Genomic DNA, 24870 nt, shown 5'->3' on the forward strand with positions numbered 1-24870 from the left:
CCACTGACAAGCTAACGACGGGTTGAGAAGAGGATGTAAATGGGAACAGGACCTTGTGTCCTTTTCCGGAGAGCGTGACAGGCCGAGGGGCAAGTGGAGTGGGCGGAAGTTGGTGCGTCTAGGATGCAGACGTAGTACAGGTATTTTGGCGTGCAAATCTCGACAGTGGGGCAGGGGAGAGGGGAGGCGGGTAGAAAGCCCCGGAAAAACTCGTAGTATCTAACCCAGCCTTTACTCACAGAAAGCGCACCTCCCTGTTCCTGCCCTCACCTATTCCCCTGGAAAGCCCTGCCTCCTCCCCTCCAACCCAGTCACCAGATCTCCTAATGAATGATTCATGTTCTGGACTTTGAAAGCTAAGGGTTGGAAACCTTCTTTCAGCTCCAGGATCACATAGCCCATCTCCTTCCCTGCTTAACTCCAGGAGCAGAGATGGGGGTGGGGTGCTAGGAGACACGGACCGGAGATGGAGGTGGGGAAGGCAACTCGAGGGCAGCATGTTTCGACACGGAAAAGACAGGAAATGAATACAAAATTGGTGTTAATGAGCTGCTGTTTTATTGTTTCTGAGTCTGTACAGAGGCAGCAATCCTAAGGTGGGGGCCGTGACATCCAATACTCCCCTCCCCACAGCACACATCCTTCCAGCCTCAGCTTCCCAAGTTCTCAGTGTTGGCTGCAACTGTGGAAATAGTGAAGCTAGCCCGAGCAGCGTCAGTCTGGAACAAACAGGTATGTACTTGCTAGCAAGAGCCCCAGAAACCTGACTGTAGGAGTCCAAAGGGCCACTGCCCACCACCACCCCACCCCACACCTCAGTGTCTTGTAGAATGAAGTATGGGCTGTAAGAAGGAAGCAGCATATAGAGAGGTGTGCCCCACCCCCCCATGGTTTAAAATCCCATGATCCACTTTTCTTCTCCCAACCTTCTTTTTTAGGAGAGCCTCATTCTATTTAATACCTCAAGGTATGGACACAGCAAAATACAGAGGAAGGAATAGTCAGAACTGGGAGAAATCAGAGAAATAAATTGGGTGATTTGGACCATCACCTAACCAGAAATACGAAGGGGTAGCAGCCGTGGGTTAGGTAACGGAAGACTGCAGCACAAACCCAGATGTCCATGGGATGGAAAGGGCATAGAGAGGCAAAGAGCTCTATCAGAGTTTTTCATTTTCAGACCCCTATTTTGGTTACAGGTTTGTGCCAGGAGCAAGGGCTGTTGGGAGGGGCAGCTGGAGGAGGGAGGTGGAGCTGAGTGACTCAGAGGATGAATCACAGATCCAGTTATAAACACAGAAAGAGGCCAAGGTCCTTCCCAGCCCACTCCTTAGACAGCTTCTGCTGCCCCCAACCCAGACAGCCAGTGGAGGAAGGGGACACAGGAATTCTACATGGAAGCATAGCAGTTAATCAGCTTAAGCACAAGAGGCAATGCACCCTAATTTGTAACTGGGTATCTAAAAAATATTAAGAGACAGAGTGCCTCTATGACTCATTGACTCTGCAATTGGAGATGGAGGGAAAGAAGACAATTATGAGACTCTGGGGTACATGTGTTCCTAAGCCAGAAAATGGCTTCCAATTCACCTATGGCTATATGGCTGATACTGCCTCCTTGGAAAATGAGGGCACAGTCCAGAGGTGTCTGAGTAACTCACAATTATTTTCCAAATGCTCCTTTATTGAAGGAAAAACAAAGTGCCTGGAACCTTGGGCATGTGACTGAAGGAAGAAAGGCAGGAGCCAGATCTCAGAGAACCAGCTCCATTCTCTGGGCTCAGGATCACTTCCCAAGTGTACAATATAAAATCATGCTAATTTTTGCTTTATTGGTCTGTGGCCTTTGGAAGCCTATAGCAAGGAAGGTACTTCTACTTTAAGGCACAGCAGGGAGCTTAACACCATCCGTCACTCTTAGAAATTGCATCTTAAAAACTAAATAAAAAGATAACAATGTATATTTATAAAACACAGTATGAGGAAATCTTTTGCAATTCTCAATTAAGCCAGCATGAGTTAAGAGGAAGGATGTGGAGGCTGGCCCTCTAGTGTATTTGCTGTAAGCTGGGAACACAGAATGTAGGGTGGAGAGAGTGCAACCATGTTAAAGTGAAAGGAGAAAAATAAGAACCCTGAAGATCTCCTCTCTGCATCCCACTTCAGCAGAAGCCCAGATGCCCTGGATTGACAGGAATAATTGCACTTAAATGGAAGCCTGAGAGATGAGGCCATGCCTCATCTAAAGATACAGGGTCTGCCTTCCGTCACTCATGTGACCTCCTAAACAAGGGAGGTTCTACTCACTTGAAAGCCCCCACATGGCCCTCCCTTCCTTCTCCCCACCACAGCAATTGCATGGGCTCATCTATCCCAAAAGCCAGGCCAGTCCTTATCTGTTTTGTTTTCTAGACATTATTAACTCCATCCTATTCAACCCCTCCTTCACCCCAAAAAGAATGAAAAATAAAGTTCACCACTCTTATTTTAAAAAAGAATGTTGTCTCAGAGAATGGAGAGGCCTTTTGGTGTCTTAATAGTCATCCTCCCCATTGAAAGGGATTTAACAAGAAGTTAAAGGGCCTAAGACCCATTTTCCACACGATCTTAGAACACCCTTCCCTTTCCCTGGAACTTCCTTTTATTTTTGCTTTGGAAAGGCAAACAATTAAGATTGGGTACCATATAAATAAAAACAAACATGATACAAGGTTTCTGTTTCTCTTCATTTGTCCTCAGTTTTTAAAAACAAGAGTGGTAAATACAATCTAATAACAGATCAAGTCCAAACACAGCAGCCCAGAGGAGAGCAACTCCCCTGGTTTTACTTGATAGGAAAACCCCTGCCAGGCTCTCTGTTCCTATCCACTTAGGCAGGCATCTATGCAGGGTATGGGAGAATGACTGAGCAGTGCACACCATGGTGTCTGTAGTGTCAAAAAGGAGAGGCTCATCTGGTAAAGGCTTCACCAGTGTCATTCAAACCAGGAACCGGGACAAGTCTAAAGGGATGAGAACAAGGCACAGGCATTCATTCACCTTGGGAGAAAAACTGAAGGAGTGCTTAAAACCAGGAATCAAGATAAATACTATCTTGATGCAATAGTTTTTTAAAAATCAAAAAATGTTTAAAAAGAACAAACTTTATGAACATATCAAAATTTAAATAGACAGGATTTGTCCTCATAGTTGTTCAATTCAGGGCTCACTTCTTTACCTTAACACCAATTCCTGTTATATCTCAAGATTTTGATGTTTTGGTCAATCTGGGTTTTTATATTATGTTTCTATACTTGACAGTGTGACCCCAGCACTTGGGAAGCTGAAGCAAGAGGGTCATACATTTGAGGCCAGCCTAGGCTACAGAGTAGGACCCAATCAAAAAATTAAAAAAACCCTCTGATTAGACCTTTAAATTATACACCAGTCAGAAATGCTTGTCTCATATTAGATTCCAGCCTAAGGAAACCTGGGTGTGGTGGCTCATGCCTAGATCCCACAATTCAGAAGACTGAGGCAGGAGGGTGGCTATGCATTGACGGCTAGCCTGGGCTATATAGCAAGTACCAGGCTGGCTAGCCAGGACTAAATATCAAAGAAACAAAAAATTGTCTAAAAATAATGATAGGAAATTATTAAATCAACAGATTGGTAGATATGGAAGTGAGTGACTTTCAAATTTTTGGAGGGGGAAAAAAGCCTTTCTAAACTAAATAATTTCACTGAGGAATTTTTGATTAGCTTCGTTATCAAGGGGAGGTGTGTGACCATTTTCCTAACTAGGCAGAAGAAACAAGACAAGAGTTCCCCAAGCATGCATGCGCACATGCGCGCGCGCGCACACATACACACACACACACACACACACACACACACAGAACCATTTGTGACTTAGATCAAATGTGAGAATTACATTCCATTAGTGGATGATGACATACCTCACTCAGCAAAGAAATCAAAGCACAAAACACAGTCCAGTTAACACTCTGGACACACCCCTTCTTCATATGCAGCCACAAGTGTATACAATTGCATAGATGATTTTTTTTCCCCCAGAAAAAAAAATATAAGGAAAAAGGACAATTGGTGAAAGATAGTCTTCTGGTTTAAAGCTCTTAGAAATGGCTCTGGTCAGAGCATAAACTGTCCAGACTTGTGCTTTGTGCAAACTGCAAGGGAGCTCTCACCACTGGGGCCACTCCACCCCTCTGGAGAACAGGGTTGGCTCAGGAAAAGGGAGAAATCCTAAGGCAGATCTGCTCACTGGGCTAATCTGGGCCTGTGGCTACGGTTCACTAAAATATATTTCTCTAGCTACCTTTATAAAAGGCCCCTTCCCATACTTCAATACCAGTCCTAATATCAAAAATATTCTTCTTACAAAGTATTTTTTATTATTTTAATAAACTAACCATAGATTAAGGTCAGCTATGGCTTAACAAAAGAAGCCAGGATGTTAAGTTCATTCTCCAGCAGTAGACAAGAAGGAGAAAAAAAAAATCACTTAAATGGGGACAGGGAGTAAGTAATTTTTAATTTTTTTGTCAGGATCTTATTTCTTTTTCTTTAAAAAATTAGTACACTAAGCTGCTTTCACTAGAAAGGCAGCCGCAGAGGATGAGAACTCTGTATAGGGTTTTGGTATTGTTTCAAACAGTCTGGCCGAGCGCTGGCCTTCCTCCGCCTTCCTCAGTGCACTCAAACCCCACATATAGTTATTGCTAAGTAGTTAAAAATAGATTCCTCTGTACCCACCCACCTGAAGAGAAGCCCACACATAAGGCTGCTCTTACCACCCTCCTCTCCCCCAAAGGGGACTTGCTTTTAAAATAAAAACTTTTTTTTTTTTTAAATCACAACTTCTTAACTTAGCTGAGCTCAGTCCTCAAAAAGGATGAGGAAAAGATGGGGGCAACAGACAATCTCCCCTAAAACTAGAACGGATGACAGATGACTATCTAGAAGAACATAACACTTACGAGGCAAAGAATCCCCCTTGAAGTTTCCTATTTCCACTCACTGGGATTTAAATACCCTTTCAAAGTAGGCCAAGCACATATGCCTGACATCTACCTAATTCAGACCAAGATAAACTTGTTCTCAGATTCGCTCTATGCTCCCAACTCCATCATCATGTGCTTTTTTCTAAAGTCAATGAACTTTGGTCTATTTTTCCTTAACTGACTGAAAACCTTCTTTCCAGGTTCCTCCCCCAAGATGTCCACCCACCTCCCACCCACACACACCAATTATTTCCCTACTTTCCCTTGGGCCCTGGGATGGGACGCAAGAGGTTATGAGATAGTCTTCCCCTTCTGTCTTGCAGTCTCAAGCCAAACTGCATAAGAGTAGTACAGCCCTTGAGGTAGTACTAGCCCTATCCTGCTCTCGCCAGCCTGCCAGCACTCCAGCTCCCACAAACACTTCTGCACTCGCCCCATCAACACAGGGGCTGGTCTTGATGAGCCAGAGATGAGCTTAACTTTTCTTTGTTTAGCCCCGTTCCCGCCAAGGTTCCACCCATTCAGAACCTATGCGCCAGCAGTTCCCCACTGGGTTCCCGTTCCCTCCTCCTCAGTTCTTCCCTGTAACAGCAAGAGCAGAAGTTGTTTGTCTCAGGGTGTCCATAGAAGCTGCAGTTCGGTTGTTTGCATTTGGTCTGGGTTGGGGGAATGCCCCGGAGACCTCCAGCCCATCCATCTGGCTCAGGGGGCTCTCTGTAGCCATTGCTATAGGAATCAGCCACACGGAACTGGGGTGGTAACAAGGCACCCCTGTGAACTCCATCTTTGCCTGGCTCCAGAGATGGGATGTTGTCCTGGTGGGGGTAGGATCGCCCAGGAGGGTACTGTCTGGGAAAGGTGGCATATGGTGGAAGGCCACCTACACATGGGCCCCCTGCCAACTGCCGGCGGGGCTCCTGGCAGTGGACTCCACCCCCAGAAGGTCGCGGGATAGTAAAGCCCCCAGGATAACCAGCAGAGAATGCCAGTGCCTTGGACTCTGCTGGGGGGTCATTGGGCTGGACCTCCCCACCATCTGGCTCTGGCTTTTTGGCTGGAGGAGGCCCACTAACTAACCCTCCATTCATGATCTTCCTCTCAGCTTCCTTCTGCTTCTGTTCTGCCAGGAATCTCTCCTCAGCATCTGCAAGGTAGCGCTGGATCATCTCTTCCTGATATTGGTGCCGGTGGCCCATCTTCAGGGTTCCAACAAAAATAAATTTGCCCTCCCCTTGCATTGCAATCCTCATAATGCTCAAGCTTTGCATCACTTCCTGGCTATACTTGCTCCCTCCATTGCCAGCAGACTCAGATGAGGGTTTCTCTGACACAGGCCCATCCCCAGCTGCATCCTCTTTGCCACCCTTCCAGCTCTTCAGTGAGTTGTTCTTCTTCTTCTTCTCTAGTGTCTCGGTACCACTGCTTATTCCAGACCCACTCCCCAGTCCTCCAGGCTTGGGGCCCTTGCTATGCATCAGGCCCCCCATGTTCTTCTTAAGCTTGCTGCCCAAGGTCTTGCCAAAGCTGCCCAATTTGTTAGCCACAGAATCTGCTCTCTTCTTGTCCTTCTCCCGGTCTCGCTTCGACTTCTCCTTCCGTCTGCTGCCCTCATTGCCGGTAGAACTGCTGCCAACTGACTCCTTGTCTGATTCTCCAGACTCAGGAGTGGACCTGGGCTCGTCTCCAGCTGAGGCTGTGGGGGACTCTGGCTGGGCCAGAGGGGCCTGTAACAGAGAGCAGCATTGGCAGTTACCTCATTGGCTGGTGTGGGTAAGTTCCCATCTAACAGTTTACAGGGCTCCCGTCACCTCTGCTATTGGCCACACAAAAAAGGGTAATATCTTGATTAGTGCTTTTATCACTTTGATATTAGTTAGGGTCATCCGGGAAGAAGGAATGTTAAAGAGCTGCCCCCATCATTCTGGCAAGCTGGCAAGTCTGAGGAGCATGTTCTTGATTAGTGACTGATATTGGAGGGCCCAGCTCATAGTGAGTGGTGCTACTTCTGAGTAGGTAGTCTTGGGTTGTGTAAAAGAAGTCAGGAGAGCAGGCTAGAAAACAGCGTTCCTCCATGACCTCCGCTTCAGTGCCTGCCTCTAGGTTCCTGCCCTGGCTTCCAACAATGATGGAGTGCTATCAGAACACGTACACCAAATAAACTCTTTCCTCCCCACATCAACTCTTTGGTCATAATCTTTACCACAGCAACAGGTGGCAAACTAGAACAGGTGGCAAGTGCACCATGAACCCCATCTGTGAAGTGACTGTGTAGCTCCAGAGAAGGTTACTAGTATGACAAAGTTGACTCAAGAGGCCACTGTTCTCTGGCTTCAGCCAGATGGTCATGGGCCAAGAAAAGATATTCATCTAATATCTAACTTTCCATCACTCACTGAAGTCTGATCTCCTTCTGTAATGAGGAGATTCAAGAGGGAACCTGAGTGTTTCACAGCAGTGAGGCACTGTAATGCATGGCCTCTGGGTGAGCAGGGGCGTTTTCTTCCTTCTCTTCCTTTCCTTCCGTCCTCTCTCTTTACTTCTTTCTTTCATTTGAGATGGAGTCTTGTTACACCATCCAGGGTAGCCTAGAACTCTTAATCCCCTTGCCTCATTTTCCCAAAACACCGGGACTAAAGGTGTTTGCTACTTTGCCTGACTGGAAATTTTTTTTGCAGATACCAGTATGCTCATTATTACAAGTCTGTCTATGTCCAATTCTGTTCAGAATTCATTTCAAGGAAGCCTTAACTAAGCACAAACACCCAGGCCTGAGCACTGCTTTGAACATTCCATCTGTGGAGTTCATAGCTTTGCCTCTGCTCCTGAACTCGTGACCAGGAACTCTTGTGTGTGGCTCTCTTTCTGGTGCCCAAAAAAGATCTATCCAGGGAGTGAGGGGCAGGACACAGAAATGACAACCTCAAGTTATTTAGAGAAAAAAGAAGAAAGGTTTCTTAAGGAGTGCAGGTCAGTATTAGGAAGCAGAGTCTGGAGCCAGGCATGTCACTCAGTGATGAAGCACACACCAGCAGGTAGAGGTCCTGGGTTCAATCTCCATGGAGTCAAACAGTAAAGTAAATAGGAAGCAGAGAGTGACTGGAGACAGAGAGGAGGAGGGCATGCTCTGACGTCATCATCAACTGTACTACAACAGATTTCCAACTGAGCTCACGGGCTCTCCTTGTTCTTCCTGTCACTGACAGTGAGGACACAAAGGGCTATAGATGGGAGCAGCCTTCACCTGTGCATCAGATGACAGCGGGATCCACTTCACATTCATATAGCTATGCAGCAGATGTAATTTGACCTCCAGGGACAGAATTATACTGTGAAAAGGAGGGAAGAAAATTAAACAGCTATTACTTCAAAGGCAAGCAGTCCTTTGAAAAGGACCCAACAGTGTCCAGATACCAGAAAGCAGTTATTGTCACTGCTGTGACATCATTTGGCAGATTCTGACAATCAGGTGAGGACTATAGCTTTTGGTTTTCCTTTTGTTTTAATGGAAGGGACTCACTATGTAGTCTAGGCTGGCCCTGAACTTGCAGTGATTCCCCTGCCTCAACCTCCTGAGTGCCACATGGGATGTGGCCCACCCACAATGCCCAGCCCTAGGGACTTTTTTTTTTTAAGTGCTAGACTTGGGGGCTGGAGAGATGGCTCAGAAGTTAAGAGCACTGCCTGCTCTTCCAAAGGTCCTGAGTTCAATTCCCAGCAACCACATGGTGGCTCACAACCATCTGTAATGGGGTCTGTTGCCCTCTTCTGGCCTGCAGGCATACATGCAGACAGAATAATGAGAACACTGTACACATAATAAATAAATAAATCTTAAAAATAAAGTACTAGACTTTATTTTTTTTAAATATTTACTTATTTATTTATTATGTATACAATAGTCTGCCTGCAGGCCAGAAGAGGGCACCAGACCCCATTACAGATGGTTGTGAGCCACCATGTGGTTGCTGGGAATTGAACTCAGGACCTTTGGAAGAGCAGGTAATGCTCTTAACCTCTGAGCCATCTCTCCAGTCCCCAGTACTAGACTTTAAAATCAAACCCTCTCAGGCATCTCCCAAAGGGAGGCACTGGGTAAGATGTAAGGGACCTGTGTTTACAGCCACATCTCTGCAGGTGTGGAGGGAAGTGGAAGAAGATTCTACCAAACCACAAGGAGGCAGCTTTGAGAAGCAGATGAGAAAGAACATGTTTTCCTTGCTATCTAAACACCAAAAAGAAATTTAGGAGCAGACTATTTTGGTCACTTGTTTAAAATTCCTCTAACTTTGGCTTAAAATCAAATGGAATTAGCTGGGCAGTGGTGGCACCTGCCTTTAATCCCAGCACTCAGGAGGCAGAGACAGGCTGATCTCTGTGAGTTCAAAGCCAGCCTGGTCTACAAGAGCTAGTTACAGGACAGGTTCCAAAGCTACAGAGAAACCCTATATCAAAAAAACCGAAGGGAGGGGGGGACCAAATGGAATTTGGGTGTCTTGTTGAGGATTCTGGGATATCGGCAGGAACACTTGTCCTGCTCTAAGAAAAGAAGGAAGACAAAGCAGTTGCAAAAGCCCAGTGAACCAGTGCCTGGCCTGCCTTTGTCTCTCCACCTTCCCAGTAAGCCTAGACCAAGGAGGTGACTGTCCTGGCGTTGTGCGGGCCACTGAACGTGGAAGAGAGTGCAGCTACAATGCATACGGAAAGGCTAAACTCGCCTCACCTGGCCAATCGGACATTGTCATTGTCGTCTTTGCCCCACTCCCAGCCCTTTCCTGGGTCCACAGCAAAGTGCAGGGGCAGCAGCTTATGCTCTGAGTCTGTGAGCGGGATCACAGCTGGGGAGGGAAAAACACGTGTCAAGAAGTCTTTCTGAGAAGCACAGAAGGCAAATGAACATGCATTGACTTCACTGACTCCTACATGGGCCTGTGATCATCCACCCTCAACCCTTACACGTGAAGTACACTAAAAACCAAAGGACTTCCCCTCACCACTCAGTACACAATTTAGCCTATTAATCTCCTGGACTTCTGCCAGAGAACCAGCCTACTTTCTACAGACAGGTGTGGCAATGTAGCCCTTAGAAGGCTGGTACCTTAGAACAGACCTTTACTCCAGAACAGGGACAGGCACACCTTTTCACCAAACCACCCCCACTTTTTAAAGCTAAAAACTCTTGGTAATATTGTATAGCTTGGTTTAAATAAAAACAAAAACTGGCACCGTCTGGACTTCTTTCCTCCTTCTTAGCTACCATTTTCACTTTTGAGTAAAATAACACAGAGCAAAAACAAGACAGAGCTGGACCCTCACCTTGTTCCTTGGCACTGTCCTTCTGCTCCATCGACACGAGCGCCGAAAAGTGGGCCTGGTCATAGGCGAGCACCAGAGGGGATCGGTGACACTGGCTGGCTGGGACCTCCAAGGGGAGATAGATCCCTCCAAATGGAATAGGGGCAAATGCTGCAGGAAAACACAGAGGTTGTCACTAAGACTAGGCCCTTGTGCAGTCGTCTCTCTGCCCCACTTCCTGTGTGTCTGTGTGGGGGCATGCACACAACTGTGTGAATGCTAGGTCCCCTGGAGATGGAGTTACGGACAGCTGACTGCCCAACATGGGTTCTTGGAACTAAACCTGGGTCCCCACAAACAATTCAAACTTGTAACTGTAGAGTCATCTCTCTAGCCCCTCAATCCCATATTTGAATTGAGCACCCCATCCCAATTAATCCCAACAGCTTTCATTTGAATCTCTTGAAGATTTTCCACTATTTTAAGCCCCCATCCACCCCAAAGGTCTGTATATCTCCTTGTCTGTCTTTCTGTTCTGTCCAGCCGAAGTCTCTGTAAACAGGGCAGTCTGGAGGTAGAATGACACGACTGGCCGGCTGACTCACCTTCCCCTCCGGAGTCCCTCAGCATGGTATCTGCCACAACCACTATAGGCCTCTTGAGCACATGAGCAAGGACAAAGACATGGAATTCCTCTAGGCTCTCATACACTGGCTCCTCTGAACTCTCCACTCTACAGTACAGGAATGAGAATGAAGGAGAAGAAACAAGAGTCCTGAGACCAGCTCCAAAGAGAGGGGAAGGAATGCCCTGCAGATTATGCTGGAGCACATGGTTGAATCTACTCCCACTTTACCAATCGGGTGTCCAAGAAAAAGGCATGGGGTTCAAATGGTTTACAAATCTGGAAGTAAGGGGCTGGTGACAAGGATAAAGGAGCTTGCCACCATGCCTAATGACCTAAATTCAATCTCTGAGACTCACACTGTAGACAGATGGAAAGTACTGGCTCCTTGTACTGTTTTCTGACCTCTGTGCTGTGATGCACGCGGGCACTTACCACTCCCCCACTCATGCACACACGTACAAAATAAATAAATAAACATTCAACATCTCTTAATACTCACTCTTAATATTCAACTCCTATGTCTCTCTATCCAAGATCCAGTACACAAACTCACAGCTCCATCCTGCTTTCCTGAACACCACAATCCACACAGCACACAAGTCATGGGAAAGACCTCCATCTACTCGTCAGCTTAACTAAAGTTTGTAAAATGTGTTCTTTTTATTACTTAGCTTCACCTACTCACTGGCTGGATCAACTCCATCTCCTGTGTGGATCTTGTAGCTCCTGCATGTCTACCTACCACGGTATTTTCACACTCCTGGCCTAGAATATTGCAAACACTTACCCACCACTACTGGTTCCATTGGTACCTAGATGCATTCTGGGTTCACTTGAGGCAAGCTTGATCAACTCATTCCATTCCTTCTGCCATTCATCTTCAGTATACACCAGTCCTGACTATGAAAGAAATTGTACAGTAATGAAGACACACCGGGTAACCAGAGGTTAAGTTTTAAAGGCAACAGCCATCCTAACCCTCCCAGCATTACGTCCACTCTCTATTCTCTTAGCACTTGGTTTACACTTACACGGAGGCAAATTTCTTCTCCTTTTCAGAGTCAAGACCCGTAAAATCGGTTGGCTGGTTTTGAGACAAGGTCTCACTGTATAGTTCTGGCTGTCCTGGAACTCTCTATGTAGACCAAGCTGGCCTGCCTCGGCCTCTGCAATGCTGGGACTAAAGGCACGTCACCATGCCCTATCTCATTTCTTTCTGAAACAGAATCTTATGTATTGTCATTGAATTAGCTGTGTATTGAGGCTGGCCTTGTAATTCTGGTCCTCCTGCACCTGTCTCCCAAATGCTGGGATTAGAGGCACATGCCGCCATGTCTAGTAATCTCACATTTCTCAATCTTCTGTTCCTTTCTCACGTGTTGCAATCTGACTTCTAGTTCTGCTCTCTCTGCTACTACCTCGTCCACACAAGGTACATCACCTGGCTGACTAAACTGACAGTCAGTGGACTCTGGCTCTCATTACTCAGTCTTTGAGTATTTTCCTCTTTGAGTTTTCTAGTTTAACTTCCACCCCACTGCCTTCTCTTATTCTCTGAACTCTCCTTACCACAAAACTGGGGTTTGGGCAACCATCTGAGCCTTGCTTTCCTATGGATGATCTCTTCACAGGCTGTAATCTTATCTACTCCACTTAGGTGCTCAGGACTCCAGACTCAGCCCTCTCACAATTCCTTTTCATTTCTTTGTTCTACAGCTGTCTACAAAAAACTGCAACTTATTCAAAGCAACTTCAAATTCTATTATCTTAGAATTTAAATTAAAGTCCTGTCTCCTCACATACTCATTCTTCTTTCAATATTTCTACCTATCGAACAGCGTCAACTATCACCCAAATACCCAGACTAAGAACCAGAGAGTTGGCTGAGGTTCCTCTTCCTTCACTTGCCCCCACACCTGCACGCCTCTGTCAACACTTACTAAGCACAACCTGCAATGCAGCTCTGTCTGGTTTTCTGAATTCTTCAGATCCATTCTTATTAGACTACTGTATTTTTCCCCAGTGATCAAAATCTAATGGCTCGTTTCCTGAGAAGTCATTCTAAGAATCTTTACTACCCATGATATACAAAGCCTACCTCCTGTACCCACCTCCTTCTCTGCACTGGTCTTCTGTTGCACGAGGTCTAATTGGTCTTAATAATCAGAACCCAGAGCCAGATTCTGGGGCAAATGTTGAAAGATCAGAGAAACAAAGGAGCAAACCACAGTCAACTCTTACTCTGCTAACTCCTCAGCCAAAAAAGGGCCAAGCTCCTGTCTCCTCCCACCTTATACTCCTCTCTCTGTCCAGCCATAACACTTCCTGTCTGTCTGTACAGACCTCCAGACCTCTATGGTTAACTAGTGGTTAGCGTTGTCCTCTATTCTTCAAGCAAGCTTTATGTGTTAGAGCACAAAATATCACCATATTTCCCCTTTTTGTCTAAAATAAAAAAGGTTATAACTAATGTAAGAAAAACTATATACAATAAGTACAATAACTATATACAATATATACAGGCAATAACAACAATGTCTGATCCATTAGCAACTGACAAATTGAGAGAAAATACTCTGCATCTAACCTATCTTGGTGAGTCCAAAAGGTTGTACCTAATTCACGATCTATCCTAACTTGTCTTACCAACCCAAAGTTAGCTTTTTATATCTTTCAACCTTATATACTTAACACCTGATTTGTGAGTTTCTTTTCTGAATTTGTTAACAAGGAAAACTATATTTGTTGTACCAATGTGGAACTCTCACGTTTCCACAAAAGACCTGAGAAAGCTTGGGGGCGGGGGGAGGAGGTTTTGAAATGCACAGACTTTGTGTCTCTCATGCAGGCCATGGTGCAGAGACAGCACAGCATTCAGGCTAGAACACAGCATGGCAGATTCCCACCACACTACACAAAGGTGTCTCCAAGCCACGCAGAGCACTGCATGGTGAATTTAGCTTTTACTCACACAGATAAAACGTTTATGGGCAGCATGCTACAGGCTGCCTGATGGTGGCATGGACCTGCTGCTTCCCATGGGTGGTAACCATGGCTCCCAGAACTGGCAGTGGCCTTGCCTCCGTCATGTTGGAAAGCCAAATAGGGCAGAGCCAACTGTCTAAGCTGCCATGTTGATCCTAGTCATGCCTGCTTAGTATTTTAAAAATTCCCCAGGTCAGAAAACGATTACAGATACATAATAAAAACTGATTCAGGGAAAGAAAAAAAAAATAAGTCACAACATGCTTAAACAATGTACACAGGCTTAAGAAAAAAAGAAAATGAGTATAGGCAGTTATAATTTTAAAAAATAAAGTCTTTAAAGAGACAGCAAAAAATAATATAAAGAAAAATAAGCCACGGGCTGGAGAGATGGCTCAGTGGTTTAAGAGCATTGCCTGCTCTTCCAAAGGTCCTGAGTTCAATTCCCAGCAACCACATGGTGGCTCACAACCATCTGTAATGAAGTCTGGTGCCCTCTTCTGGCCTGCAGGAATACATACAGACAGAATATTGTATACAAAATGAATAAACAAATAAATATTTTTTTAAAAAAGAAAGAAAAATAAGCCACATAAAGATGGAAAAATCACAGAAGGTCTGGATTATGTATACTATTATGTTTTCTTTGAAATTTTGGCTGTTAATGAGCTAACTAGAGAGACATTTGATTGTGGGGGCTGCTAAGCTAAACCAACATGCAGATATCTTGACTTCAAAATATAGGAAAAGACGTCCTGCTTTTGTTTCCACAGGTGACAAGAGGCTGTGGATTCCTTCCAAGTTACTATGGTTTGATTGAGCAAGACCTCCCAAGAGGTCTCTAATGGGAGTGATGGCCCAGGTGATCCAACATCCAAAAGTTTCCAGGCTACTGGCTGAGATGGACCAACCACACAAAATACCCCAGTCAGGACTTGATCATAATTCTAAATTTTCTCAAGTATCGATGAGATTACCAACACCATTGGATGAGATTCCAATCAGCTGGAAGTAGTATAAAAAACTACACCTAAATTTCCAAAATGTTATTTATGAATGTTTGTTTTCATTAAAGGGGGTTGGTTATTAATGATCATAGCCAATCTCTTTCTAGAGAAAAAAGAGGGATATGATATGAAAACAATTTTTTAAAAGGTAGATTATTAAATCTATTTTAATACAAAAACAACTGTTAACCTCAAAATACTTTACATTGGTATATATTTTGGTTTACTGGTATAAATTTAAGGTCAATTTTGTTATACTATATGTATATTTCTATTCTTGTTTAATGTATTATGTTTATGTAGCTCATTTAAAATGTAATGTATAGGTAAAAAATACAAAGTAATAGTCATCTATCATAGTTAAATGTCATATTAGTCAGGTTTTCTAGATATGCTGAGATATATTTCAACTGGATAGGTAATCTTCAGACACTTCAAAGACCTATAGAATATGGCATTTAAAATGTTTTAATAAACTTAGAATTCTTTGGATGTGAAACATCTGCTCCTTATAGAGTTTGCTTTCAATGTGGTGAGGCAAGATATTTGGGCACGAAACTGCTCTTTCCTGAACTGTTTGACAAGATGCTATATAAACTGAACATGCAGGACCCATAGGAAAATGACTGCTGAATTTGCCAAGACAAAGTGGGACAGTCCTTCAGGGTTCCTGCTTCATGAAATAGTCTGCCAGACATTCTACAAGACACAGAAGAAAGCGACTGATGAATTTTGCAAAAATAAGCAGGACAGTCCTTCAAATTTCCTGCTTCACTGAGAAATCGGCAAGATACTTGAGGCCTATAAGCTGAAGATGGAGGCCCCAACATTGCAGAAGAACTTTGGACAACTGTCCAGGAAGTTAGGTATCTCTGTCATTTCTAGAGTTTTGGAAATTGCTTACAATGCACTTCCTGTTTGATTAGGTAATATTAGATCCTTCTGGGGTCTTTGATTGAGTTGAAGACTAAACAGTTATAATTACAATTTTCCTTAGTTAAAAGATAAATTAAATATAAAACTTTAGACTCACAAAGATAAAATAGATGATAGAGTATTTTCTTTAATTTTGTCAAATACAAACAGACTAAACATTGTAACTGCAATTCTTGCTTGATAACTGTTTTGTTATATGTAATTTTACTATATTAAAGTTAAAACCTTCCTTTTTAATTAGACAGAAAAAGGAGAGGATATGGGATGCCCCTCTGTATGCTGTGAATATGTTTTGCTTTATTACCACTGGTTAATAAAGAAGTTGCTCTGGCCTATGGCAGAGGAGAATATAGCTAGGCAGGAAATCCAAGCAGAGAGAGAGGGAGAAAGAAGATGGAGTAAGAGAGATGCCAGCAGTTGCTGGAGGAGTAAGATGCCAAAGCATTATCAGTAAGCCACGGGGCAGGTAGCAATACATAGATTACTAGAAATGGGTTAATTTATATGTAGAGTTAGTCAGTAAGAAGCCTGAGCCATTGGCCAATTATAATTAATATTAAGCCTCCAAATGATTATTTCCTAAGTGGCTGTGGGGATCAGTCCAGCAGGACGGGGTGCAGAGACAGTCTCCAGCTACAGTCTCCCTCGGTCAGGGCTGCTCCTGGAGAGCACTGCCTCGCACTCTGTTTACCATAAGGTATTCCTCCTGCCTGTAATGACCACTCCCAGGGTGCCTGGTGCACAATTCCTCACCCTTCATAGCAGAGCTCTCCTCCGAGTCTTCCCCATGACAGTCCCTCCTTCCTGTGGATCTCTCCTCACCTGTTCTACAGAACTCTATTAGAGACACCATGTCTGAATTCAGGTGTAGTGGAGCACACCTCAACCTGCAGGAGGCAGAGACAGGCAGATCCCTGAGGGTGCCAAATCAACCAAGGCTACCAGTGAGACTGAAAAATCAACAGGAAACAAGACACTACACATGTCTGTTTTGCTCTGTATCTTTAAATGTCCATTTTATTCTAGTGCTCCTCAAGAAAGAATCATGTTTTATGCAACATGGCCCAGTGCCTATTATGTGATCAATAATCAACAAATCCACGCTAAGTGAAGTTATAATTTTTATTAAAGGATTATGTACAGCAATACAGATAATTTGCTTTGTTTTCTTGCTTTTTGAGACAAGGTCTCACTGGGTAACTCAGTGTGGCCTTAAACTCAGTAATCCTCCTGACAGACATGACTCGACATCTAGCCAAACGACTTTAAGATATACTGGCTTTAGGGGTTGGGAATGCAGCTTAGGTGGTAGAGTGCTTGCCTAGCATTCAGGAAGCCCTGATTTTTATCTGCAGTATCAGATAAACTGGGGATGGTGGTATACTCCAATAATTATGGACAATCCTGGAAATCCGGGGAAGATGAGAAGTTTAAGGTCATTCTCAGCTACAAAGTAAGTTGGAGGCCAGGCTGGGCTAATTGAGACTCTGTATCGAAGAGTGAGAGAGAGAGAGAGAGTGAGGGTGAGAGTGAGAGAGAGAGAGAGAGAGAGAGAGAGAGAGAGAGACAGAAGAAAAGGCTTTAGGACGTGTGATGATTTGATTTTGAAATAAAGTTTATCTTATTATTAATCTTTCGCATTAAAACTGAGTTTCACCAGATGAATCTAAAATGGCTGAAAGAAACTTAAGGAAATGCTCAACATCCTTAGCCTTGAGAGAAATGCAGATGAAAAGAACTCTTAGATCCCATCTTACACCTGTAAGAATGGCCAAGATCAAAAACACCGATGACAACTAATGCTGGAGAGGATGGGGACAAAAGGAACACTCCTGCACTGCTGGTGGGACTGCAAGCTGGTACAGCCCCTTTGGATGTCAGTGTGGTGATTTCTCAGAAAACTAAGAAACAACCTTCCTCAAGATCCAGCAACACCACTTTTGGGTATATACCCAAAGGATGTTCAATTGTGTCACAAGGACATGTGCTCAACTATGTTCAGAGCAGCATTGTTTGTCATAGCCAGAACCTGGAAACAACCTAAATGCCCCTCGACCAAAGAATGAATAAGGAAAATGTGATACATTTACACAATGGAGTACTACACAGCGGGGGAAAAAATGACTTGAAATTTGCGGGCAAATGGATGGATCTAGAAAACATTGTATTGTGTGAGGTAACCCAGACCCAGAAAGACATATTCACTCATAAGTGGCTTTTAGACATAATGCAAAGAAAAACCAGCCTACAATTCACAATCCCAGAGAAGCTAGACCATAAATAGGACCCTAAGAGAGACATACATGGATCTAATCTACATGGGAAATAGAAAAAGACAAGATCTCCTGAGTAAATTGGGAGCATAGGAGAGGGTAAGAGGGGAGTGGGGAGGAAAGCAGAGGAGAGTATATAGCTCAATAAAAACAATTAAAAATAAAATAAAATAAAATAAATGAATGGGGAAAAAACTGAGTTTCACTGCTCAGTTATATCCTGACAGCACACATGCAACCACGGTGGGTACATGAGCAGCACCAGAACAAATGGGATGAGGGCTAGAGCTATGCTGAGAATACTTTAATAAAAATGCAAAGCAATTTGCAAATTGTAAAATATTATCACAGACTTCAAGTGAAAATAAAGAGGACAATACAGAAGTTATATATGGAATGCTCATGCCATTTTCATACACACCCAGGAGGACCTGCTCTGATTCCTCCTCTCCCTATCACCTAGTCCTGCTGGTTCTGGGCTTTCTGACACAGGGTTTCTCTGTAGCCCTGGCTCTCCTGGAACTCACCCTGTAGACCAGGCTGGCCTCTGCCTCCTGAGTGCTAGGATCAAAGATGTACACCACCACTGCCTGGCTTTTCTTTTTTAAAAGATTAACTATTTTATGCAAGTATTTTGCCTGCGTGTATGTATGTGCATCATATGCTTGCTGGTGATCAGTGAGGTCAGAGGAGGGCACTGTTTCCCTGGAACTGGAGTTATAGACAGCTGTGAGTCAGCAGAGCTTTTCCACAAGAGCAAGTGCCCTTAGGAAGTGCCCTTGACAACTGAGCTACTCTCCAGCCCCTCGGCTTACTGTGTCAATACATACAGCCACTAGGTGGCAGACGTTCCCAACAAGTTTTACCATCAATTTCAACATAATATAAGGAGAACCAGGAAATAAATGAGTATCTTAAAACTCAAGTATCTCAGGTCATCTCCTTCCTGCTCCCAAGGTAAGGGATAAAGTCATCAAAGTTCAAGCAAGACAACCATGCATGACACATTTCCGGTAGGAGACTTTCGTTATGTCACCAAAGGAATAAAAAGATTGCTCCTTCACTAGCCTCTAGTCTCTGTACATATGCCCCAAAAGGAAGAGCAGAAAACATAGAAAGGAACTTAGGCACTTCTGCTTCTCCTGGATAAACACTTCCAGAACCTAACTCTATCTTTAAAGTAACTATAATAGGTTTAATAGTCAGAATTGAACATACTTGTTTCACTTTTACTGTCATTCCCATTTAATAGCTGCCATGCTCTGGTGAACCTTTTCTTCTCTCTGGTTGGTCAAAACTGAGGTTCAGCTATGGCCCACACCCAGAAACAAAGACAAAGCTGATTACTAATTTAGTTTGAATTCCAAACTCTATGACAGCTTGGATCAAGCTCAGGAAAGGCAGCCTTCTGTAAGGTCCACCTAGCTTTGGATGATAATAAGGAATGTCTATTTGTAGTCAGGCAGTGGCAACAGCACACGTCTTTAATCCCAGAACTCAGGAGGTATAGTCAGGTGAATCTCTATGAGTTCAAGGATAGCCTGATCTACAGAGTAAATACCAGGGCAGCCAGAGCTACAAAGAGAAGCCTCATCTCAAAGGAGGGAAAACCAGAGCTACACAGAGAAGCCTCATCTCAGAGGAGGGAAAAAAAGGAATGTCAACTTGTGTTTTTGTCCTTGTGGATTCTACCTTTGGAGCAACAATGATCGATCAAGGAAATGTCTATGACTTTTTTTTTTTACAAGTAGTTGTGAGTCACCTGATGTGTATGATGAGAACCAAACTCCTATCCTCTGTAAGAGCAGCAAATGTTCATAACCACGGAGATTTTTCTCCAGCCCTCAGACAAACCATTCTACATCATCCTACTTGAAACAACTTGTAACAAATGGGTCCTTTGCTGTAAAGAAACACAATACATTGTGTATGTACCCATTTGTATGACTAAGCACACTGTGTGTAAATGTTCACATACACATATATGGAGGTCTTAAGTTGATGTCAATTGTCTTCCTTGATTAATCTCTTTATTATGGAGACAGAATCTTACTGAACAAGCAGGTTGCCAAGTCCAGCAAAGCGAGCTGCCCCAGCGATCTGCACTAGGATCCCATCTCTTGTCTCCTAGTGCTGAGATTACAGGTAACCACCAAACCTGTGCAGTTTTAATCAGAGTTCTGGGAATCTAAACTTTGGTCCTCATGCTTATGTGACAAGAGCTATAAAAGGAAACACCTAACTCCAAAAAACTTTATTTTAGCTCTGCATTATTGCCAGTTAACATTAAACAATGAAAATTGGGGATAGGGGAAGACATGGGAAAACAAGAAAACCTCTGAAAAGATACTCCCATATTTAATATCAGAAATAACTAGTAGCCAAAGCATGGTCAAACAAAACACCCACAGTTAGGAACTATACAGATGGCCCAACAGTTAAGAGCACTTGCTGTTCTCGGAGAGGACCAGGTCCAGTTCCCAGCACCACACTGTGCAGCTCACAACTGCCTGCAAATCCAGGTTCAGGAGTACTAACACCTTCTGTTTTCCAAAGGCGTTGTTGTGCACATGTACATGTACACACACATATACATAAAAAAACCAAAACCAGGTACACATGAAAACAAGGTATACTGACGTGTCAGGCACACAGAGAAAGAAAACTAAGGGAACATGGAAGCGTGTTACTTTATGTAAATGTACATATATACATAGGAACCAGTCAACTTCTATAGAAAACCCACACAGAAACACATCAGGCTCTGTGAACCATATGCCACTCTATACGCTGCTTGAACAAAGAAAACAGCTACATCCACAACATACACGAGGCAGGCAAGGCTGACTTTCAGTGAAACTTTTTAACCAAAACAAAGAAAGCAGTTATAATTTTCCCAATTCCTGGTGTGGAGATAAAACATAAAAATCCATCATTACAAAGAAAAAAAAAGCTGAGAGGTGGTGGCACACAACTTTAATCCTAGCATTTGGGAGGTAAAGGCAGGTAGATCTCTGTGAGTTCAAGGCCAATCTGATCTACACAGCAAGTTCCAGGACAGCCAGGGCTGTTAAACAGAGAATTCTTGTCTCCAAAAACAAAATCAAAACAAAATAAAAATCCATCATTACTTTCTTATATAAAAGTAATCACAATATCAGCCAAATCTCTGAACAGTAATATTTAAATTCAACTTAACAAGTATCTTTTTATACGTTTTAATCAAACCAAAGCTAAGTATATGAAGAGCAAAGTTGTAGACTATTAAAAAACATTCAAGAATTTACACAAGAATTAAAAACATGGGTGGCAAGCAGTTAAGGGTACTTGTCACCAACCCTGAAAACCTGTTCAATCTCCAGACCCCACATTGTGGGAGCAAATTGTTTCACACAAGTTGCTTTCTGACTTCCACATGTGTGGCATGGCATGCATACTGATGCAGGAGAATTGTCTGTATTCTGTCAATCATATTTTAATAAAACGCTGATTGGCCAGGCAGGCAGTATAGGCAGGAAAACCAGACAGGAAGTAGAGGTGATGCAATGAGAACAGGAGAATTCTGGGAAGCAGGGAGGTTCCTCTGCCACTCCTGCCCAGACCACCGGAGAGGAAACATGTAAGCTGCCCAGCTGGAAAAGGTACTGAGCCATTATGGCTAACATAGATAATGATAATGGATTAATATAAGTTACAAGGACTAATAAGAAGCCTGACCTAATGGGCCAATCAGTTTATAATCTTATGGAGTCTTGTGTGTGATTTTCCTTGGGAGTTGCCGACTGTGGGGTACCAGGCGGGACAGAAACCCCAACAAGCCAGCCGTCATGTTACAGCATACATTCACAGAGAATAAACACTTTTTTTTTTTTTTTAGAATTAAGAACAAGCTGGAAATAGTGATTTACCCATATCCCAGCAATTGGGAAGCTGAGGCAGAAGAACTGCTGCAAATTCAATGCCAGCCTGAACTAAATAGTGAGTCCCAGGCTAGCCTGGGTTACCAGAGTAAGAACCTGGCTAAGGAGAAAAGGGAAGAGGAAAGAGGGGGGAAGAAGAAGTGTGAGAAGGGAAGAACAGAGGGTGAAGGAAGAGAGGGGAGGGGAAGGGACGGAGAGAGAAGAGAGATTCAAAATTAATCTAGGGCAGGTGAGATAACTCCGCAGATAAAGGCACTTACCACCAAGTTTGATGATTTGAGTTTTGATCTCTGGAATCCACACAGTGGAAGGAGAGAACCAACTCCCACAAGTTGTCCTCTGACCTCCACACACACATTGTAGTAATGTATGCAGCCCCCAACAAATGGATGGATAGATGGATGGATGGATGGATGGATGGATGGATGAATAAATAATCTAGCCTAATAATACAAAATGAAGTACAAAAATCTTGAAATTGAAGCCAGGCAGTGGTGGCACACGCCTTTAATCCCAGCACTCGGGAGGCAGAGGCAGGCAGATCTCTGTGAGTTCGAGGCCAGCCTGGTCTTCCAGGACAGGCACCAAAAGCTACAGAGAAACCCTGTCTCAAAAAAAAAATCCTATGAAATTATCATAGCACATTAAAACAACAAAGCAAAACAAAAACCCCTCCACTAAGAACTACTGAATATCTGTAAAAGGTGCAATGTTAGAAACCACAGGTTTCTCTCGCAGGTATAGGCCTCAATTTGCTTGTCTTAGTAGATAAGAAGGCACTTGTCCTGTGGCATTACCTGTATTTTCTGCAAGTTTCAGAAGTACACAGGAAGACACAATCCAGCACTAGGAGACTTTGGAAACAAGTTGCTCCCACCCAAGCTCACCCACCTCTTTATTCTGCTGTGTTTGCTGCCACCTCCAGCGTCTTCTCAATGCTTCCTTCTCGATACCCTTCTCCATTAGTGTATACAAAGCTTTCCTCAGCACCAGATCTCTATCATGGAAACCCCACATCCCTGTGGGGAGAAAGCAAGGCATAGGACACTGTCTTAATTCAGCTCCACTTACTAATCCAGCCTTTGTTTTGTGATGACTGGGACCAAACCCAGGGCCTCAAAAAAGGATGGGGGGATAGAATATATTCCCCAAACTCCTGAAAGGAAGCCCTTACTCCTCAGCAAATCTAACAAAGCAAACACAACAGCTGATAAGGCTGGTACGGCACCTGACCAGCAGCATCAGAGCTCACGAAACAGCGAGGAAATGGGGCCCTTCCAAAGCTAACAACAAATATATGGAGTTGTAGTCGGCTTATTAATCCAAAGTCAGTGTCACAGGACCAATTAGAAGAATAATCAAGTATAATGTTGCCACCATGCATGTATATAGCCACACAAACTTTGCTTACTATGCTCATTACTCCTAGGGCTCATGTCAGAATGGAGTCTAAACCAGCCCTGTGCTTGTCCATCTCTAAGGACAACAAGCCAAGGCAAGTCTACTGTGAGCCATCACTTGACCTGAGATGAAATCCTACACATGATGCTTGGCTCAACTGCTTTCTCTCTACAGGGGAGGGAGGACCATTTTTAAGACTCACCAAGAGAGGCTGCATGCAGGAGGCAGTTCCCATCTCCAGTAGTTGCTAAAGGAAGCAGCCTCTGACAGGTAGAGTCCACACTGACCCACCAATTCAAACGCCCTACAGACACGACAGTAGGAGAAAAGGCGACAAGTGGATTAGGAAGACAGCCCAGAATAAAAGTACTCTTTTTCCCCTTGAGATGGGGGTCTTGATACACATGATCCTTCTGCCTAAGCTTCGAATAGAGATACTGCATGCTCTCTATTATTGTTGTTGTTATTGTTTATTATGATGATTTTGAAATGTGATCTCATAAAACATGACTGGCCTTGAACTCCTGATACATCTGCCTCTGCATTCTTAGTGCTGAGATTATAGGAACACAACATTAAATCCAGCCTCTGTGACTCTCTATATAGTCTTTACTTACAGTTAAAATTTATAGAGATGACTGGTTAGATCAGTGGTCTTAAGGAAGAACAGTTTTGTCTCATGGGATCATTAGACAATGTATGAAGATATGTTTGTTTGTCACAATGTACATACTTCTGGTATCTAGCACACAGAGACCAGTGAGAGCATTATAATATAATATAATACTCAAGGTAGCATGTACAACAAAGAATTAATCTGGCACCAAAAGTCAATAGTGCTCAGACTGAAACTGTTTGCTACTTTGTTTGACTGTGAATCCTTCACTCTGGTAAAAAGACTGGTAAATACAATAGAAGCAAAGCTCAACTTAACTGAATCACAAACAAAAGGAAAACTATGTATGGTATATATCTGCATCGTTCAGCACTCTGCAGGTGTGCGGCGTGACATTAAAGTTATAATCAAAAAGAAAAAATACATAAAGCATTCAAGTAAATCAGACTCAACTGTGAACAGCAATCTCACAATTGCCAAGCCAGGACTTACAGGAGGAAGCTAGTCTACAAACGACCCTTAAAATTGTGTTTCCTTGAGCAATTAAAAGTCTACAAAAGGTAAAACGGCTTATAATTTCACTAGCCCAGATAACTTGCTAACTTCTAAAGAGAGTTATAGTCAATACAGATGGATATGAAATGAAAAAGCTCTCTTTCCATGCCCCTACTTCCAACCTCCAATTTTCCCTCCATTAGAACTTAAAATCTTTTTTTATATTTATTTAAGTTACGTGTATGGGTGTTTTATCTGCATGTATGTCTATGTCCCACAAGAATGCCTGGTGCCCTCAGTGGTCAGAAGAGGGC

At 43.5% G+C, this 24870-nt stretch overlaps 1 protein-coding gene and 1 long non-coding RNA gene across 5 annotated transcripts in view; one reads left to right on the top strand and one right to left on the bottom strand.

Annotated features, from left to right (window-relative positions):
- Nucleotides 1–535: 535 nt before the first annotated feature.
- The window catches only part of Otud7b (OTU deubiquitinase 7B), a 60963-nt gene continuing 36628 nt past the window's right edge, over nucleotides 536–24870 (bottom strand). For all 4 annotated transcript variants that reach the window (XM_048427829.3, XM_048427827.3, XM_048427828.3 and 1 more), the window contains 8 exons: nucleotides 23648–23749; nucleotides 22936–23063; nucleotides 11711–11823; nucleotides 10901–11028; nucleotides 10317–10466; nucleotides 9724–9838; nucleotides 8245–8329; nucleotides 536–6727 (listed from right to left, as the gene is read on the bottom strand). In XM_048427829.3, the coding sequence (XP_048283786.3) occupies nucleotides 5525–6727; nucleotides 8245–8329; nucleotides 9724–9838; nucleotides 10317–10466; nucleotides 10901–11028; nucleotides 11711–11823; nucleotides 22936–23063; nucleotides 23648–23749 (2024 nt within the window). In that variant the 3' untranslated portion in view covers nucleotides 536–5524. The remainder of the gene's footprint in view (nucleotides 6728–8244; nucleotides 8330–9723; nucleotides 9839–10316; nucleotides 10467–10900; nucleotides 11029–11710; nucleotides 11824–22935; nucleotides 23064–23647; nucleotides 23750–24870) is intronic.
- LOC148119458 (uncharacterized) lies at nucleotides 6658–15414 on the top strand. The gene is made up of 2 exons (XR_015735372.1): nucleotides 6658–6773; nucleotides 14682–15414. It is a non-coding gene; the product is annotated as an uncharacterized LOC148119458 (long non-coding RNA).

The sequence above is a fragment of the Myodes glareolus genome, chromosome 17, assembly GCF_982192425.1.
Source record: "Myodes glareolus chromosome 17, mMyoGla1.1, whole genome shotgun sequence".
Classification (NCBI taxonomy): Eukaryota; Metazoa; Chordata; class Mammalia; order Rodentia; family Cricetidae; genus Myodes; species Myodes glareolus.